Below are 19,987 nucleotides of genomic sequence, written 5' to 3'. Positions count from 1 at the left end.
CCCATAAATCATTACAGGCACAACTTGGGCTTTGTTGATGAAATCAGTTGTTAGTTAAACATCTACATGTTACACAAGGTTCCCACAACTACATGCAAGTTTAGAAAAGCGGATGGCAAGATTGTAGGCCAAGCTGAAGGCCAGATCAGAGCCATTAACTTCCCTCGTATCAGTGTGTCCATAAAAGATTAGTATTTTCCTCAAAACGAACTTCTGTTTTATTTTACTTAAAATTAACGTACTACAGGATTCACACGATCAGCTGAGCTACCGTTTGAACCCAACACTCTTTGGGTACATCTACACCAGATGAAGGTGTGATTGTAGCCTGGGTAGTTATACCCATGCTGGCTTTAATTTAGCTGGTGCGGGTAACAGTGGTAGTGAGGACATGGCAGTGTGGGCTAGCCACCCCGGTACAATCCCAGTGGGGATCCTGGGAACATATTTTGATTGCAGACCTGTGCTAGAGGCTGCCAGTGCTATGCACGTAGCTAGGTGAAAGGTAGGTCGCCTACCCACGCAGCAATCGCATCTCCATCTGCGGTAGAGATGGACCCTTTTTGTCTACACCAATAGGCTGCAGTATGTTACTCTGCCCCAGAGAGATGTGACTTTTTTGGTGAAACCTTAAAAAAAACACACACCTGAAAACGGATGCCTTTCTTACAAAGCCCACCTTCTCACCAACCCAACCCAAGAAACTTCACAGTCTGCAGGGAGTTTGTATACTTCAGGACCAGTGGAAAGAGCCATTATGCTGAAAGCAATCTGAAGATTTGGGGTCAAATGCTGCTCACTTTACTCAAGCAAACAGTCCTAATGACTTCACTTCTTTAATCTTAATGGGATTATTCTCTTGTGTAGGGCAAGAAGGACTCTGACTCTCTCTCCTCTGTACCCCTACATCCTTCCTATTTCTCTTTGCCCATCAACAGCCCTCCAAAACTTTGCACGAGGCTAGACTGTCTTTTAGCCCAAAGGCTGGCTGTGACTTGCTCTGGAGAGTGGGCCCCAAGCTGGTGTCAGAGCTTGCTGCAGACCAGCATGGGGCGGCTCTCAGCCCTGCCAGGCTCGGAGTGGGGAATCAAGCTGAGTCACAAATACCATTTTCCATGTTGGGGGGCAGGGAGGGGGGCTGCTCTTTCATTTAACCATCAGGCCAGCTCTGTGTGTAGTGTATTTAACGGCTATATGTCCATTTCTAATTAAACAGAGAGCAGTACGAGGGGGAAATGTTGAGTACTAAAAGATTTTTTTTTTAAAGTAGTAAGTTATTTTCCCCAATAGCTACTCTTCTAAAATTATTTTAAAAATACCATTTTAAAAGAGGAACAACATACTCCAGGGCATGTAGTTGTAAAGATATATATATGCACTTCCCCAGTACGATAGGCACTCACCCTTTGGCCTCATTTTTATGACTCTACACCCTGGAGTGGTGTTATTGCTTACAAATACATACATATATACTTATGGGTGTACGTGAGATCGGCAGATGTTTTATTTATAAGTGGCAGGCCTTATTGCATCATTGAAACATGCATTTACAAACAGATATAGGTTTTATGAAACCCTATTCCGTTGTTTTAATAGCTAAGCTATCCAGCCATAGCATAATAATGCACAAGGTAAATGTGTCTCCATCTCTAGAACCTGTTCCAAGTTTTCTCAGATGTGACTAACTGCAAGAATTTTCCAACCATCAAAAGTTAATAAAAAAAAAAAAAAAGGACAAAATAAGGCTGTCTAAATCCTTGATAACAAACACATACTGATGCAAAGTGGAGGGGGTTTTGGTGAATTTTAAGGCCCTAATTGAGCAAGGTATTTAAGCGTGTGCCTAACTTAAGCATGGGAGAAGATCCATTGACGTTAATATGGTTAAAAATTAGGTACACAGTTAAATGCTTTGTTGAGCAGGGCCTACACTATGACAAGTCTGAATTCTGAGCTATCTGCCTCAAAGTGTAATTTTAGAGGTAAGTCTCTAAGTGGAGAACAGCTGCAATGCCCCCCGTTCACAGCATGTAAGAAAGAAAGGAGGTAAGTTACATGTATATTTTGTTATCTTGTTACTGTCGCTTAAAGTTATCCTTAAGTATGCAATGCAAAGAATGGAAAAACATCATCATTTATATAAATCTACAAAGTACATCTGGCAGTGATAAGCAACATAATAACACTTTAAAGACAGGGAATGGTGTGTGAAACATTAGTAGGAGTGGACTATAATTATTGTTTACTAATGCTAGATACTACCATTATTCTAACAGCTTGTGCATTGTCAAATCAACATTCTGCATTAAACAAATGACCACTTGGGAATTGTTTGGGAACAGCTCTCCTCCTATTACTGCTTGACTAAAAAATGCCATTTACAAGCAAAGAAAGCTGCCTCTGAGCCAAAAACAAGACACTGGAAGTCTTTCTGAGGAAAGATACATATGAACTTGATCCTCTACAGCCAATCTAATTTCATTCTAGAATATAAACAAAAACAGTGACAACAGGAATTTCCTGTAGGATTTCATTAACGCTGTAATACATTGAACATATCCTCTGTTTTCAATCTTCAGGTTTTGAAAGGTTCTGAGTGGTAAATGATGACAAAGAATGACTGACATTAAATTGTAATCCCTGAACAGGCAAACTGAAAGACCTTTGCATTTAGCTTCAAAATGGTTTTGACTGAAATTGATACCTGCATGGAAGTCCCAAGAAAAGATCAGGTGAATTCCTGACTGCATTGAAGTCAATGGGAGTTTTGCCACTGATGTCAATGGAGGCAAGATTCCACCCACCATATGCAGTAAACTTGGTAACCTTGGGGTGAAATCCTGGCCCCACTCAAGTCAATGGCAAAACTCGGCGGGTAGTGATCGATCTAGTGTAGACGGGATAAAATCGATCCCTGATCGCTCTGCCGTCGACTCTGGAACTCCACCGTGGCGAGAGGTGGAAGCGGAGTCGACGGGGGAGTGGCAGTGGTCGACTCACCGCCGTCCTCACGGCGAGGTAAATCGACCTAAGATACGCCGACTTCAGCTACGCTATTTGCGTAGCTGAAGTTGCGTATCTTAGGTCGACCCCCCACCCAGTGTAGACCAGGCCTTGGTTTCTGTGTGCGCTTTGCAAATATATTGTTGCTGCACAATGTAGAGACAAAGTTGATATTTAACTTTGCAAGTACTGGTGAGAAAAACAGATATACTTCAATATACATGACAGAGTTCCACTTACCATTAAGTCTTCAGGTGCTGGCCTTTCCTTTGGTTGCTTTCTCATGCTATGTATCATAAAAGTGAAATGGTTATATATAAACAACTGTTCATTTATTTCACATGCTTAAATACTGAAGACTTCTTCCTTTAAACACAGGCAGATCATGCCTAGAATTTCCATGTACCTCTTAACTTTATCAAGTACAAACTGAAGACATGGCTCCTAAGAGCACCCAAAATGTTAAGCAATTTCTCTCTTCTTTTTTCAGATTTTGATTCCGAACAGTGGTACTGCATCCTTAATAAAACTGTTATGTATTCAATTGCTGATGAGAAGATTCTGTAGAATATGGACCGATTTTCTACTTGTCTTGTTATAGTGTCTGAGCATTTCAAGATTTCAAGACTGTAATGTGATGGGTCACTTTTATCACTTCTGAAAGCTGGTCAGATCTACCACAAACTTCCAAAGAGTGTTCTCTTACCATGTCTGGGACCAATTATTTTCTAAATTAATTTGGGGGTCCTTGTTACTGGGGATTCCTTTAAATATAGTGATCAGTATAAACGAATCAACTGAGAAATCATGGTAAATTTTTTCTCATTTTGACATTATGATGTAGCTGGACAGAAGTAGAATACACACAGGTGGGAAATTTAATTTTTAACACTAAACAGCTATAGCGTTGCATGATGTCGTCCTGGAGTGTCCCCCTTAATTTTTTTACACTTATTTCCACTGCTTTGCAGGCTGATAGTTCGTTATGGAGCATTAAGCGGTTTATTAGATCAAGTTTCTCATCCAAATAGTCCTAGTTTTGTATGCAACAGGTGCAATTAGCTTTTGTAGGCTGAGTTTAGCCGCATGAAGAAGCACTATAACATGGCACTGAGGTGACCATCAGGAGCTGCCTACTGACTAATTGGATTACATCCAAACAGCCAGAGTTTATGGTGTAACTGGCATAAAGACCAAGTCTGATGTGCTCTTCACTTGATGTGTCTAATACTTATAGAAGTCAATTGCTAAAATGGTATACAACGTAATTTTTTGGACAATAATACCTTGTGCTATAAGCTGCATACTGTACAGGTGAATATTCAACTATATCTAAAAAAATGTAAATATTCTTGTAGTAAATAGGGGCCATAGTACCATTAATGATTCAAAGGACAATTTGCCTTCCTTATAACCACATGCACCTCAGATAATGCACACATTAGCAAGTAATGCAAGCTGTCTGAATCGTGGGTGGGTAACAGTCCTAATCTGATATTCCAAAGTAGCTGTATCTCTTGGGAAAACCAGGCTATTATCCACCATCATTCATGTTTCTTGACATCTGTGGAAATTTTAACACAGGTTAGCCCTCCTTCTTTCTCAATAATATTTTTTATGCAACATCGAATTAATTTTTTTGGAAGGGATAAAAAGGTGCAGCCTCCTGCACATCAGTGAGTTATGCTGTAAAATCACTGAACATTGTGGTCTGCCGTAAATTGTATCCATCAAAAATGAGGCCTGTATTAGATAAACACAAACTGTGTATTTATTATTTTAATTAACTGATAAATCACACTGTGTATTCTTCATTTTCAATACCACTTGCCACACACTATGGGAATCTTGAGAGAGAGTTTCTTGGAATTGTTTCATACATAATGTATTAAATTATCTGAATATTCATTTTATTTGCATAGTTTTTGGCTCATTGGCCCTAATATGTGCTAGAGAACTTGAAATGTTTTAAAGCACAATCTACTACATCGCAGACAGCCATGGGCCTGATCCTGTGTGGGGCTCCGTGCCTTTAACCTCACTGGCTTCACTGGGAAAGATTCCTAAATCATTCCTTTCCTAAACACTGCTGCAGGGCCAGATTCTCGGCTGGCAGAAACTGGCATAGCTCCATTGATTACACTGACTCCATTGGTGCTGCCAATTTACGCCAGCTGGCCCAGAGAGTGCATTTTAATAAACGGGAACATCTTAGTCAAAAACATCACATTTATACAAAGTTCAATGTCAGTTATTCTGCCTTCATTTTATTACTTAAATAGCTGCTTCCTGTGTAAATGAGACATTAAAAAAAACACAAAACAATAAGCATTTCCTCTCTCCTGTTTGTTACAATGAATTGTACTTAGAGCTTTAACCTTTTGGTGCTTAGGAAATTTATTCTTTCAACAATATTTTCTCCCCTCTCTCTGAAATTTAAAGTGCCTTCCACTGAACTATTCAGCCCTATGGTGTACTTTAAAATATGACTCCGAATAAAAATTACTTACTGGAAAGCCAATGAATTAATCAAGGACATTGTTTACCTTTCTAAACATTGAGGCAGTTGTATGAGTAATAATACAAGCAGCTCTGAATAATGAAGTTATAAATATGATTCTCTCTTTCCCCCAACCCTCCCAATTGAATTCTTAAAATAGTCTCTGTGCACAAGAATGCACCCAGATTCATAGCAGTTTATTAAAACAGGAAAAGCCCTCTTAAGTACCGTACTTTTACGACCCTTCGTGTAAATAACGTTTACATAATTTAAACAGTTTGCTCAGCTTTGCTGCCCCATCTGCCCAAGGCCCCCGAGTCCCTCTCGCCTCAGAAAGGATGCAGGGGAAGCCATAAGGTCTCATGGAGCTGCGGAGTTAATGGCATGTATCATTTACATTGAGGGCATGGCATGTTTGCAAACTGAGCTTACCATTGAGTGATGAAGTGTACAAATGGCTCAGAGAACTCCCCAACTGGAAGGACTGGCGATTCCTGGGATTGGTTTGATATTTGGGGGGAGGGAGGGAGAAGGGAAGGAAGAAAGAGTCAGAAGAAGTGAGGACAATTTTTAAAAAGGGAAGCAATATAACATTAAAAACGGAGTAAGCAACAATGCCCCATCTCACACAGAGAAAAAGAGAAAAAGGTACAAATTCTTCTGAACATGTGTTATAAAACACTGAATTTAAAGTAATGAGTATTACACAATGGGTAGAAACATGGGGAAAGACACCGAGGAGAGGTGAAAAAAGGACAATGATAGCCACAGGGTAGAAAGGAAGGTAGGGAAAGTGTAAATGAGAAATTAATGATTATTTAAGTAACACACAAATGGTCTTGTAATTAACGAAGAGCTGTGAAATTATTCTTGTGTTGACCTTTGTTTCTTTCACTGAATTCACTTTTTATTTACACTCATGTTTATTTACACATATTCATTTCAGAGCTGTCCGACTATGCATAGCTCTTGCTGATTTAAAAGAAAAATTCTTACAAGAAATAAAATAAATTATAATGGAAGATTTGCCAGCCTAGCTAAATTAACTACCAAGTATTTATGAAAGCAAATAAATTAAGAGCACAAGAAAAAAACGACACCGAGAGCAAATAACATTACCATTTGCAAAGGAGGGCTTTACGAATTTAGGAGTTTTTCCAAGAATGACAGAGCGCTCCACTGTGTTTATAGTGTAACAGCTCAGGATGTAATGAAATTACACTGCAGAGTACTTTAACAGTGTCATCTCATTAGACCTACAGTTGGAACAAGAGAGCCACATAAAACAGGCAGCTGCAAATGACTCCATTCTCATCTATTCTCATTTGCTATTAAAAATACCTTTCGGCGGCTTTTTTCCTTCCTGACATCCCTACACAAAGTACCCTGCAAAGTATGATACATGCACCTATTTAAATTAACAAAGGAATGACTTATTTTAATCTCACTGTGCTTTGGAGTGCTTTGGCCATTTGGATGAGCAATATATCATTACATACAACCTTCCAGCGCTGCAGGCAAGAAACTCAGAGCGTGCAGCATTTGGTGGGAGCCAAACAATTTCTCTAGCACACAACTGTGTCAAATGCATGCATGTATTCATTATTGAGAATGCGAGGAAATAGCTTTGATGTAGTGGAAAAAAGATGATGATAAAAGCACCTCTGCAATGTTTGTGTCATTATCAATGGTGGCAGATAGATACAACTGCAGAGCCTCCTATGTGATTAGTAAATATACATATAATTGCTGTGGCCAATTATCAGAAAAATGAGATAGGTAATTACAAGACAGAAAATTAACCAGAACTCTTATTAAGGTTTCGTTTCCAATCCAAACATTTGGAAACTGCTGGAAAATACAATTAAATCAAAAGTAAATGAAGAGTAAAAGGAGAAGCCAAAATTGCTTTACAATTTTCAGAGAGTTCTATTAAATGTAGAGAATGTTTGACATCATGAACCTTAGTTCTTGTTAGATTTGTCCTAGAAGAGGGAAAGGTTAGTATTTCTAAACTTAAAAAAAAAGACATAAATATAGGAAGCTTTCCACTGGAGAGTAGAAGAAACGTAAGGGAACACAGTGTCTTTAAACTTTCCTACATGTGATTCTCTAAACTAGGAAGTTACTCAGATGTAAGATGAAAAATTCAGGGCAAAATTTCAGGTGCACTTGTGCTGAGTGGAGACAGGCTGGTGTACATATTTCCAGGGTTTTCTGCTGTCCAGTAGAAGCCTACTTATACTCATGTCTGAGTTTAGAAATGGTAACTGCCCCCTCTCCCAAGTGGGATGGGTGGATTAAAACAGAACAAACCCACATAACGCACGAAACACTCACCGGATATATTTCACACAACTCTTTGACACCTGGAAGCTGGAGCTACCCCCGCAGAGCACTCTGGGGAGCTAGTTCTGTGCAGGGACCACCCCGCCATCAGAAGAGAGCACTGCCAATCCCACCTGGGGCACAAGTGAGGAGGAGTCTAAAATGCTCATCTTCTGAGAACTGCAAACGTGGATCAATTTATGCCAGAGTGGAGGAGGAGGGGCAGGCAGCACTTAACACCTATTTGGTAGGTGATAATTTCTGCAATCACAAAGAGGGTAGCACCACGGGATCTGCCTATACCAGAGTGAAACTACATTATGGAAAGTGGAGTGAAAATCCACTGAATTGTATGAAGCAATTGGAGACTCTCTCTACTTCACTGGAACTAGAGTTCCCGGGTTCCCTGGTACAGGAATCAACAGAACTATAAGAAACACCACACTGAAAAACTGCAAGGCACTCAATAACGCAACATCATTAATTCCTTTGTCCTGCAACTCCTCATACAGAGCACGACAAGTAGCACAAGGTTGCTGTGCTCCAGCCAAGCGAGAAAGGAGGCTTCACCTGGGTGCAAGCGAGGTTACAGGCTAGGCACAGTCATCCACAATGAGTGGAAATTTCTAACTCACTGCACGCCAGCTCCCTTCTATCTTAGGCACTTATAAGCTAGGCTGTGAGGACATCAATCACAGCAGTTTCCAGGTGGTACTCTACTCTCAGAAGTTTAGAATAAAAAGAAGTGGGGGCAGTAGGTGGAGGATGAACCTACATGATTCTCAGCATGTAAATTGGGTGCTTAACTCTAGTCTTTCCACTGAGTTCCATGGGCTTCGGATGCAGTCCTTAAGGCTCACTTCTGCTAATGGGCACAGATAACTTGGCGACCACATGGTAGCACACCTATTAACACTGACCTCTGTCCAGCTCATCACTTTTTATCTTATATGAGCAACACTCCACACCCACAACGTGCAAGAGCAGGCCCTAACTAAAGTCACTAGGCGACACCCACCCCTAGGCAGACGGCCAGCAAATTTCACTATGAAAGAATAATATTCCGAGTACATACTGTAATTTAAACCATACTGGTAAAGTGAAGTAGTAGTGATGTTCTGTGAACCATTCTGAAAATGTGTGCCATAGGTATTGAAAACTCAACAACCTGGAGTCCAGGGAAGAAAGATGCTGAGTTGTCCAGTTTGCAATGGGGCCAAACAGGAAGTGACATTTGGAAATTATTATTCTAAGCAAGTCAGAGGTCACTTTTTTGAGACGAGATTTATTAAGAATATTCAAATTCTGCTATGGGATTCAATACAGATTCCCACATAAAACTTACTACGAGCTAAGGCCTCATTACAAAGTATGATATAAAATAGTTTAATGAATTGCCAACTAGCCAACTTGATTAAAGCTGTCATTTTATCTTCCCTGGGACACCAAACAAGCCAAAGTGATACCTATGCATGGAGAATGAATTGAATTTAAGACATGAAATTCTATTCTGTTAAACTGCACATACATAATTGCACCAAAGTCAGCTAAGTGCATCAAATTAACACCTTCATTTCACTTCTGAAAATACCTGCTGAAATCTACAAGCATGCAAGAGATAGGCCAGGAGGAAACACATTTTAGCCTCCACCGGAAAGAGCAGACAATCAACCTAACTTCTTTCATAGTAAAGCATTAAAAATCGGCCACTGAGCTTGCTGACATACATAGAATTTTTGAAATCATAGTAGCTGGAGATTGAACACACACATTAGATTATCATATCCATCCCATGCACTAATATTAACATTAATATTTTTATTTAGAGAGTGAGTTTGTTCTATGTGCTTAGTTACAAATTTAAAAATACTCTGTACATGAAACTACTCCCGATATGTAAAATGTTGCTGTTGCTACCTGCTGAAATTTGAGCAACCACTGTGTTGTTACATATGAAACAAAAAGTCAAACAAAATCTAAGCAAAAAAATACATATTACGTTGTGTCCTGAAGTTCACTAGACTGGAGCACTGGTGGACTCTCAAGGGGATGAAAATATGATAAAATAAAACAAAGCCCCGCCAAGTCTTCATGCTCAAATTTTTTTGCACATTCTGCGTAAGACAATATTGTCACACATGTGGGGTAATGTTAGTGAATTGCCCACATGAGATCTAATGACCAACCTTATTTCATTCTACCAAAGAACAGAGTCTTATTCTATACAAGGCTAAAAGAATGCAGTGTGAAGTTTGGAAGAGGATGGGGAAGAGGTACACACTTTTTAAACTAAAAAACCCCAATAAAATGGACTCTACAATTTTCAGTAAAAATTGGCATCCTTTGGTCAATATGTCAGAGCTTCAATCCAGGGGTTCTTCTGTATTTCTATTTCTAAATTACCAACTTCTAAACAGAACGGCTTATTCATGGGAAGGTTGATACAACCTTAACAATAGAGCCATAAATATATTCCTGGGAGGCTGATGCCAATCAGCTTTTAGAACTATACAAGCCATTTTCTCCTCTGCATCTTGTTCCCAAAAACACCCTACTGGCCCAAGTATCAAAACAACATTTATGTAAGCGAGACCTAACACAGAAAAGGACAACGTTTAAGTCTCGGCAGCTTTTGAAGCGCGTGGTCAGCCTGATTCTCAAAAACAACTGAAACGAGCATGTACAGTGAGTACAGAGAAGGGCAGTGGGGGAAAAAAAAAAGTTTGAGTGATGCCTTTGCCTTGTGAATAATGAACAGTTCAGGAAGGTCAACCCATTACAACTGAAACCGTTTAATTATTAATTATGCACAATCTATGAGCGAAAGGACAAGTTCAGAATGTTTAATGGGTGGTAACTCCAACTGGACCCATTCTTGGCATCTTGTTATTAGCACTTGTCAGCAAGGTGCTCAGGCATAAAGAAAAAAGCACAGCAGCAGAAAATCTGAGCTAGAGGGAGGCGGGAGGGCTTTAAACTTCAAACACTGCTCCTGATATTTAATTTATAAAGTGACAACGCTCTGCTATAGAGCTTATCGACTTTCACGGCATTTAGGTAAGTTGCATTATCTAAATGAAGACATGGGAATATTTACACTTAGAGAATCTCTTTTGAATCCCTCTTCTTTAAAGAGAGAGGGACTGGCTTTGGAGAAATGAACATAGTCTCCAGAATTCAAATGCTCATTTTCAATCTGTGCATATAGGTTACAAGGTCTGGGTTTTATCCTCATTCACTACACCGGGGATCGGCAACCTTTGGCCTGCGGCCCGCCAGGATAAGCACCCTGGCGGGCCGGGCTGATTTGTTTACCTGTCGCGTCCGCAGGTTCGGCCGATCGCGGCTCCCACTGGCTGCGGTTCGCCGTCCCAGGCCAATGGGGGCTGTGGGAAGCGGCGGCCAGCACATCCCTCGGCCCGCGCAGCTTCGCACAGCCCCCATTGGCCTGGAGCAGCGAACCGCGGCCAGTGGAAGCCACAATCGACTGAACCTGCGGACGTGGCAGGTAAACAAACCAGCCCGGCCCGCCAGGGTGCTTACCCTGGCGGGCCGTGGGCCAAAGGTTGCCGATCCTTGCACTACACAAACCTAGAGCCTCTCCATTCCTTCTGGTCTGAGAAGCACTGAGCAACCAGAACTCCCTTACCTTCAGCAGGTATAGAAACACTACTGAGGATCAGGCCGTAGTCATACAAACCAGCCCCAAAAGTTAAAGAAAGAAGGGAGCAAAAATGTATTTGGCATGCTTACCTCCGTGTGTGTGTGTGTGTGTGTGTGTGTGTGTGTGTGTGTGTGTGTGTTTTGCAGTGGGCATAGTTACCTGGAAAGGAACAAATTCAGGGAGCTGCTGCTCTAGGTGGCATGATCTTCTTGGAAACATTCTCAAGTTAATGACACCCAAGACCAACTTCCAACCTACAACCTCTACTCACCTTCAGGGCTGTGCCATAGACCAGCTATGGCAGCATGGCTATCAAGATGGTTCCAGGAAGGAGGCCAACTGTATAGCAGGGCAGAGACAAGCTCAAGTGCCCTGCTACCTGAAAGACAGAGGCCAGATTTGTAGCAAGTCCACTGGCTCTATGCTATTAGGAGGCTTTGCTCAGCTGCTAACCCTTCCTCTCTGTGACATTTTCCACAGCTCCAGAGCTACTGCTATTTTATATAAGATTTTCCTCTGTGCATGTGTTTGTGCAGAAGGAGATGGCATGGCCCGCTGGCCACGAGAGGAGAGTTAACGTAAGAGAACAAACAAAACCCAAGTTACCCCCTTCTCGGAGTTTCCCCAATATACCCTGGCTCTGAGATTGCAGTCTCCTCTGGACAGAGACCTTGTTTCTTGTAGTTAATGGGCACATCTGCAGTGCTTAATAAATCACTCCGATGAGCAGAGTTTTGGGATACCCGACCAACCTGAACAGGGTTATAGAATTTTTAGGCACTACTACTGTGTCCTGCTTCTCTTTTACTACTTAGCAACTTTAAAGTGAATTTTCAAAGAACACATTTATTTTTACACATTAGCCAACATTTAATTATGAGAAAGACAGCTGTGGGTAAATACTCAGCCTGATTTTCAGAACTGCTACATTTTACACTAAGCAGAAACAAACTCTGTGCAATTATGAGTTATAAATCCACTGTAGTTACAAAGCTACTTAAATGTGACCAATGGATTGAAATATTGACCACATTCAGCTGTATTCCTAAAAAGACAATATTCCTAAAAATATGCTGACTTCTTACTAAATCTGTTTTAAGATTCCTCCACAAATCTGACTACAGGTGAATTCTTAAGAGTAACAAGGTTTGCAGAATACAACGGAGGCTGGAGGAGACTCAGATAGCCAGACTTAGAGCATTTCTAGACTGTCCCAATTTTACTGCCAACCCTGAGCTGGAAGGTGAAAGATGACTACATTTGTAAGCTGGGCCAGTCCTTGCTCTTTTCTTAGTGGTAGGTGCCAATTGTGACAAATTATATGTGGGGGCATTTTGGTGTGAAATTCTGTCTGCTGGGACTGGAGAGTCAGCAGTAAACTCATTTATTTCAGGATCTCCAGCTGGACTAGAAACAAGGTTGAAAGGCCATTGTTTTATCCACCCAAACACTGAGACTACCCTCAACACCTCAAATCAAGCGAGAACTGGCTGTTCAGCAGGATAGCCTTGTCTACTACCCAAGTTCTTGCGGGGACAGGGTGGAGGAATTATAGATATACTTGTGTGCATAAACATATATAATCTCACATATAATCACACTCGAGATATTTCAAGTCTTCAGTCATTTTTCTCCTGAGGCATTTGCTACTGTAAAATGTTTTCCAGAATTTGGCACAGGCAAGAAAGGTGAACAGAGTAACTAACCTTAGGAATAACCTACAATGTATATTATGTCATTTTCTACCTTTTGCCAAGCTTTGTACTTGTTAATATGGCTCTCTGAAGGTTTTTTTTATCCCTTGCAGATAAGTGTATAGGTAGCTGGAAAACAGGTTAATCTTTTAACCGTAACTGTAATTGCTTTCTCTCTAAAAACAAACATCAGAATTTTTTCTTCTCATTGCTGGTCTCTTGTCGATCATAAGCTACCAGAGCACAGCCATGTTTTGGGTAGATACATGTATACACCCCCCCCTTTCAAATAGCTAAGGCACAGCAGCATGAAACACAGCCTCTTCCTGTTCACACCAAAGGGACTTCACTTGAAAAACAAAAACCATTTATTGTTGCCTTTTTCCTCTGTATACTCCCACTGCATTTGTATTGCTTTTTCATAAAACACTGCTGCAAATAATCAAGCATGACCATTGACATCCACAAGATTGAGTTTTAGGAACCATTAAATGAGCTCACCCTCTTGGGAAGGTTCTTGCTCAGGTTGGTCTAAAGGTAATTATTCAGCAATTCCTACCTGTGGTTTTACCTTGTTCCTATATAAGTCTTTGAATCTCATACACTGGTAAGGTCACAGTTTCTGTCTCAATACAAGTACAATTGGTCTAGAACATAAATTATGATGGACCGTATTATTTATGGATTTTGTATATGTATATATAGGTCATAATTTATATACATATATTCTGATACTTGACTTTCTTCTCTCTTCAGAAACATAATATAAAAGTTTTCAGGATTAAAATATAGAAATCTATGCAAAGTCTGTATATTACCTTCTGATAGCAACATAGATAGAAAAATTCTATAAAAAGATTCATAAAGGAAAAGTCAAGCTGTGCTTAATATTGATCCTATGCAGGCTGCTAGTCTATATTATATAACGTAGATTGAAGTATCCAAAAATGAGCATTGGTGCAACATTACGTTTGAGAAGTTAAGCTCTCGAAAGGTTAATGTTTCTCTTGTAACATTAATTTGGTCATGTTGCACATACTGTATATTTTTAAAGCTATGCTGCAACAATAAATGAAAGGTTGCATTTGACCAGGAAACCAGGAATAGAAACTACAACATGGAGTATGTGCTTTATGGGCAAGTTAATTTTGCAGAGGAAGCCTTACATTTTGGAATCTGTTGACATTTGAATGCATGATGTTTGAACACTAACATTGCATTAATGCTCATTTTTGCTTTTAAATTTCCCAGCATTATGAATGAAAAAAAGAAGACATTCAGAGCTCTTCAGTTTGTGGAGCTTGTAAACTCCTTGAACCTGAGCCAAATTGCAGTCCTGTGAAGCTTAGTTTCTCTGCAGGGGTGGGGTGAATTAACAAAGAGATTTAAAAAACAGAAGAGAACATATATCCAAAAATCATAGAAAAGTTCTCACATGTGAACTTCCAAATTTAAGCTTTCATGACTAAAACTAATAAAACTATTTTCTTCAAACCGGACTGTTTTAAAAGTCCTAATAGCTGCAAAACATGCAGCGATCCCAATGCTGCAATCCCTTACTCACAAAAGCAGTCCGTGCTCATGCGAATAGTCTAATTCAAAACGATATAGCAAGTCTGAAGTGTCTAATGTTTCTGGTTCTACATTATGCAAACATAAAAAATCTGATTAGAACAAAGGAAAAATAATTTGCTTCCCCCCCTGCCCTGACCGTAACTCAGAAGAGCGGAATTTTTTAAAAACAAACTAACCAAATCACCTATGTGCTGAGACCAGCTATGGAAACTTTCAGCCAAAAAAGAATCGCTTTAAGACGGCTATTGAAAAAGAAGCTGGAACTCAACCACAAATGGTACAGTACAATGAAATCTGGTTTAAGCAACCACTCATGGGACCAACAACAACTGGTTTCCTAATAGAGATACTTTAACTAAATAAGAGCCAAACCAAATAGCCCTGGAAAGCTTGGGGATAATTCCAAGCAGTTGTTTAAGACAGGGGATTGCCTATTGGATGTGGTCCATAGCACAAGTTTCATCCATCTATCCATCTCTGGACATATAACAGACACCCCTAAAGTCAACAGACATATGGTTGGAAAGCTGACATGCCGCAAAGCCAAGAGCTGTCAGGTTTGGCCTCCTGGGATTTGCCACATGGATCCCAAAACATCTATATGTGTTCCTAAAATTCATTTGGCTGGCTGGAGCATCGTAAGCGTTAACGTTTTAAAAATATTTTATTTAGAATATGTTTGAGGAACTAACTAGACAGTGAAGTCTCATGTAGAATTCAAGGTGTGCTGCACAACACAGAAGAGTGTAGCTATAGGTTTGAAGCGTAAGAACAATGCCATTTCTTGTTTTGATAAAACAAGGAGGACACAAGAATGCACTATGACTTCGGCCCCATGCACTTTATGACCAACTGAACCTAAATTCTGGACCCCAACGCACACTGGGTAGTAGACTGGAAATTCAAGGCAGTCCCATTTAAATATTAAACTGAAGATTTTTAATAAATTAAATATGAAAACGCATAATTTACAATCAGTGCAGTGACCCTTGTTATTTATTTTGATACTGAATTATTGAATTCAATTTATTTTACACTGTCCACAGTTTTCCATGTGCTACACACTTCTGTACAGCCAATGCACAGCCACATCACAAAAGTTGTTAGGAGGGATGCTGGAGGTTTTGGCAGTTGGGCAGGGAACAGCTGGGATTTTGACATCTGGGGAATTCGGGAGGCAGACTGGTATTGAAAGCAGTGAAATAGTTAAAACTGTAGCTTTTAAATTGTAATCTTTAGGTTTAAGAGTCAACCTGCTGAGATGAATTGGGGCAGAATACACCTCTAAGAGCTATGGCTTCACGAGTCCGCAGGCAACGCTGCACTGATTTACACGCATGCTGTGTATGTCTCCAAGTTATCTTCACCGCCATGAGTAGGCATGATTTTTTGAAAAAAATGAACCCAGAGATTCGGAAGCGTGATTTTGTGGCTGGAGTGGACTGTACATCAAATTCTGTGGCTGTGCAATTGTGGAACACAGGGCCACAACCAGGACACCTCTCGAGCCAAGCACTGAGCTTCTGTTTTCAGCAGAACTCCATGCTCATTCATGTTGGAATGCTGCTGGAAAGGCTGCATTCACAGCAACCGACGCGTATCCTTCCCAGTAGGGATTAACCCACACTGCCCCGTGTTCCCATTCAACATTTCTGAGAGTTGCAGACGAACAAAGTTGATTGTTAGAATATCAAATTATACACAGCACTCAAATGGCACCAGTCTGCCTATATTACTGGCTGTGCCGTTGGATGAACTGATGTTAACACTATTATATACTCATTTTTGGACCATCAAGCATAAGTTCTATCATGGAAGGGAGAAGATGCTATGACAAGAATTGTGCTTAAATTAGAATGTCCTATTTATAGCTGCAATACAAAGGCCCTATCAGACAAGTGTCCCATTCATACAATACTCCTCACTAAGCTGCAGCACCAAATAATAATTAATAATTTGGCCTATCTAGAAAACAAGGACTCGGTTTCATAAAAAATCTCAAGGTTTCCAAATGTGTTTTCCTTCCGAGAATCTGTCTCTCTCAATCTCTTCTACTGGAGCTGTTCCACTTTGTATAAATAGTTAAATATTGACTGGGACAGAGAGAGATTGCCTCTCTAGGCAGCTGGCTAGGGCCCTCACTTGAGATATGGGAGATCCAGGTTCAAGTCCCTGCTCCAAATCAGGCAGAGCAGAGATTTGAACTTGCATCTTCTATACTGACCTGATTCTGAGTAGGAACTGAACCTGGCTCTCCCACATCTCAAGTGATTGGCTACTGGTTATTCTGGGGGGCTCTGTGCATGTGTGCACATGTTTCTTTCTTCCCCACACCCCCTTCCTGGGTCCTCAGAAACCTTCGTTAAGAGTGTTTTGTTGAAACTGATATATTTGCACAAAAAGGTGAAAAATTCCTGACCACATCTATTAATAATAAAGACCTTACAAAAAGAATTGACAGAAGAGTTTACAACTACCTCTCAAATCACTTACTCAACATGTGGAATTTCTGCAGGAAAATGTCAGTCCTTATTCATGGAAAGAAATAGAAACCACTTCTCTTGATCTGCTATAGTTCAGGAGTCTTATAACTGATTTTTGCTAGGTTAAAAACATTTCAGTTAAAAAGTCAACTTTACAATAACTTTTCCAGAATTAGCCATGATCCTGCATTTTTCACCATGGATTAAAAAACAAACATAATCAAAGTTTACATTTTCATGACAACCACAAATATTTTTAAATAAGGGTTTTTCTTATGTCAGGTGCCACTGCACATACAGTGTTTGTTAAGAATCCAGAATACCTATGTAACACAAGAACGACCTCTTAACAAGTTTGCTCATCAATACATCATATATGAATTAAACATAATTATAAATGAACAGAACATTAACTTTTGGATTACTTTCTATTTTGATGGCATGGATAATAATATTTCTAGAGAAATAATGATTGCCAACAGAACAAATGATTGTTAGGAAGAATCAAGATCTTAATGCTAATTCTGCATTACCATTGTTATAAACAATCAAACCGGATTAATTTCAACATATTGAACTTTGAAAGGAGATAACCAGATCTCTTAGGATTGTACCTTGCATTAAAAATAGACCATGATCAGTTTTCTGTTTCCCCAGGATACATTTCAAAAACTGTAATACTCTTCTCACTGACCACAACATGAGACACCACCACGACTGTTTCTAACCTATCTGTATAATGAACAGGAGTACTTGTGGCACCTTAGAGACTAACAAATTTATTTGAGCATAAGCTTTCGTGGGCTACAGCCCACTTCTTCTATGCATCCGAAGAAGTGGGCTGTAGCCCACGAAAGCTTATGCTCAAATAAATGTGTTAGTCTCTAAGGTGCCACAAGTACTCCTGTTCTTTTTGCGGATACAGACTAACACGGCTGCTACTCTGAAACCTATCTGTATAATCTCATCAAGACTCAACTCTATCAATGTGCAGTTTACAAAACATGTTGCAGTCATAGTAAAACACGGCACTATCAAAAGCATGTAGGCCTCTATTCTGCAAAGCACTTATGCATGTGCTTAAAGTGAAAACACATGCTTAAGTCCCACTGCTTAAGTGCTTTGATAAATAAAGATGGACTCAAGCACTTGCTGAAATTGCTTTGCTGAATGCGGGCCTTGTATAGTGGAGGGAATTACAAATAAAAACATCTCTGCCAGGAAGAACCATTGGTCTACTCAAAGGCTTTTGATAAAATATCCTGGTCCCTGAATGGCATCAGCCCCACCAGCCAGCAGCAATGCCAGCCAGCTCTTCTCCCCACTCGATCAGCCTGGAGCCAACTTGGGATACCTGGTTTGAGACTCCCTCAGGAGCCCATCTACGTGACTGAGTCACATAGAGATGTCAGACTGCAGTTCCATCCCACGTTAGGTGCAAGGTCACTGAACAGAAGCTCCAAGGCCCTGCGCTTTGACCACCCTAGGCAGGATGGTTGAGCACTGAACTGCCACTGGATACCCAAATTCAGGAAAGTTTCTTTAAACAACTCTGTGATAGTCATATTTATAGGGGAAAAAGGACCCAAATTACCCTGTTCCACATAAAAGGGTCCCAGCTAGGGAGTCAAAAAAAAAGATTCCAGGAGTTTAAACTTGTGACAACTCTGGTTCATTATCATTCTCTCCTCAGTGGGGAGGAAATATGGCCTACCAGCTCTTTGGAGTCTGAGAATTCCTGTGGAAATCGGGTCCTATCCTCACAGATCCTAAGGCACCCATATGGAAAGCCAGTTGCTCTCTGCTGTTTCCCCCCATACCCATGGTAGTATGACTCATTCAGGAGCCGTGTGCTGCTAGTGGTCCACTGCTGTGCACTACCGGTTCTGAGGGAGAGAGAAGCTACAGATCATCACTTCTAGCTGTTATGATCCTCATTAAGCTAGGTGGGGAATTCTGCCTCAGTATCTGCGGGTTCCTGAGGAAACACGCTGTGCAGAGCAGCTGCAAGCTGGAGGGGAGGGGCAGAGCTCTGTTCCCCCCTCCTGTGCATTTTAGGACTTCTCAGCCCCTATTTCCCCTCATCTGCTCCCCTCTATATACTCTGCAACAGAGGGGAGCATTTGGCCCAAGATAATCAGTCTTACAACACTAAACATTTCTAATCGCTAATACCCATGTTAGCAAGAACTTACTGAAAACAGCAGCAGCTGTACAATACCAGATAATAAACAGATGATCTCTCACGAGGTCCTTATGTAGAAAGAGTAGTACACATTAGCACAGTAAGTGGGTCCCATTATTGTTCCCCAACACGGGCAAAGAGCTGAGGGAAAGGAAATAGGAGGAGGGGAAAAAACAGCAAGTTAAGATTAAAACAAACAAGATTAAAATGGGTATATTAACAAGAGTATATGGGGTGGAGGGGTCTAGAATGCCTAACAAAGCACAAAGAGAAGAGAAATACATCATCGGTTAAGGACAATACTACACATGACCTAGAACACAATAACCCTTAGAATAAATGCCCACCAAGATACTCTCCTGCCAAGAGTCAGCACCTCCAGGTGATGCAACCACTAATCTAAACTCTATATATCTTATTAAATGACCCTCTAACAATACAAACCTGCCAAGCAAACAATACTACAGCTCCAATTCACTCAACTATTTCCCACAGGCTGGAAGTGTTCTTGACATGCAACCTCCATTTAGCAATTGAGCGTGGTACAAACAAAGT

General features: G+C 40.5%; 1 protein-coding gene across 1 annotated transcript in view; it reads right to left on the bottom strand.

Annotated features, from left to right (window-relative positions):
* The window catches only part of MAP2K5 (mitogen-activated protein kinase kinase 5), a 196,475-nt gene that overhangs the window by 35,946 nt on the left and 140,542 nt on the right, over positions 1 to 19,987 (bottom strand). Inside the window, exons 20-21 of the mRNA XM_065412122.1 lie at positions 5,936 to 5,997; positions 3,244 to 3,289 (exon numbers count right to left, since the gene is read on the bottom strand). Of these exons, the coding sequence (XP_065268194.1) occupies positions 3,244 to 3,289; positions 5,936 to 5,997 (108 nt within the window). The remainder of the gene's footprint in view (positions 1 to 3,243; positions 3,290 to 5,935; positions 5,998 to 19,987) is intronic.

This window comes from Emys orbicularis, chromosome 10 (assembly GCF_028017835.1).
Source record: "Emys orbicularis isolate rEmyOrb1 chromosome 10, rEmyOrb1.hap1, whole genome shotgun sequence".
Lineage (NCBI taxonomy): Eukaryota > Metazoa > Chordata > Testudines > Emydidae > Emys > Emys orbicularis.
This window is presented reverse-complemented; position numbering and strand designations above follow the sequence as displayed.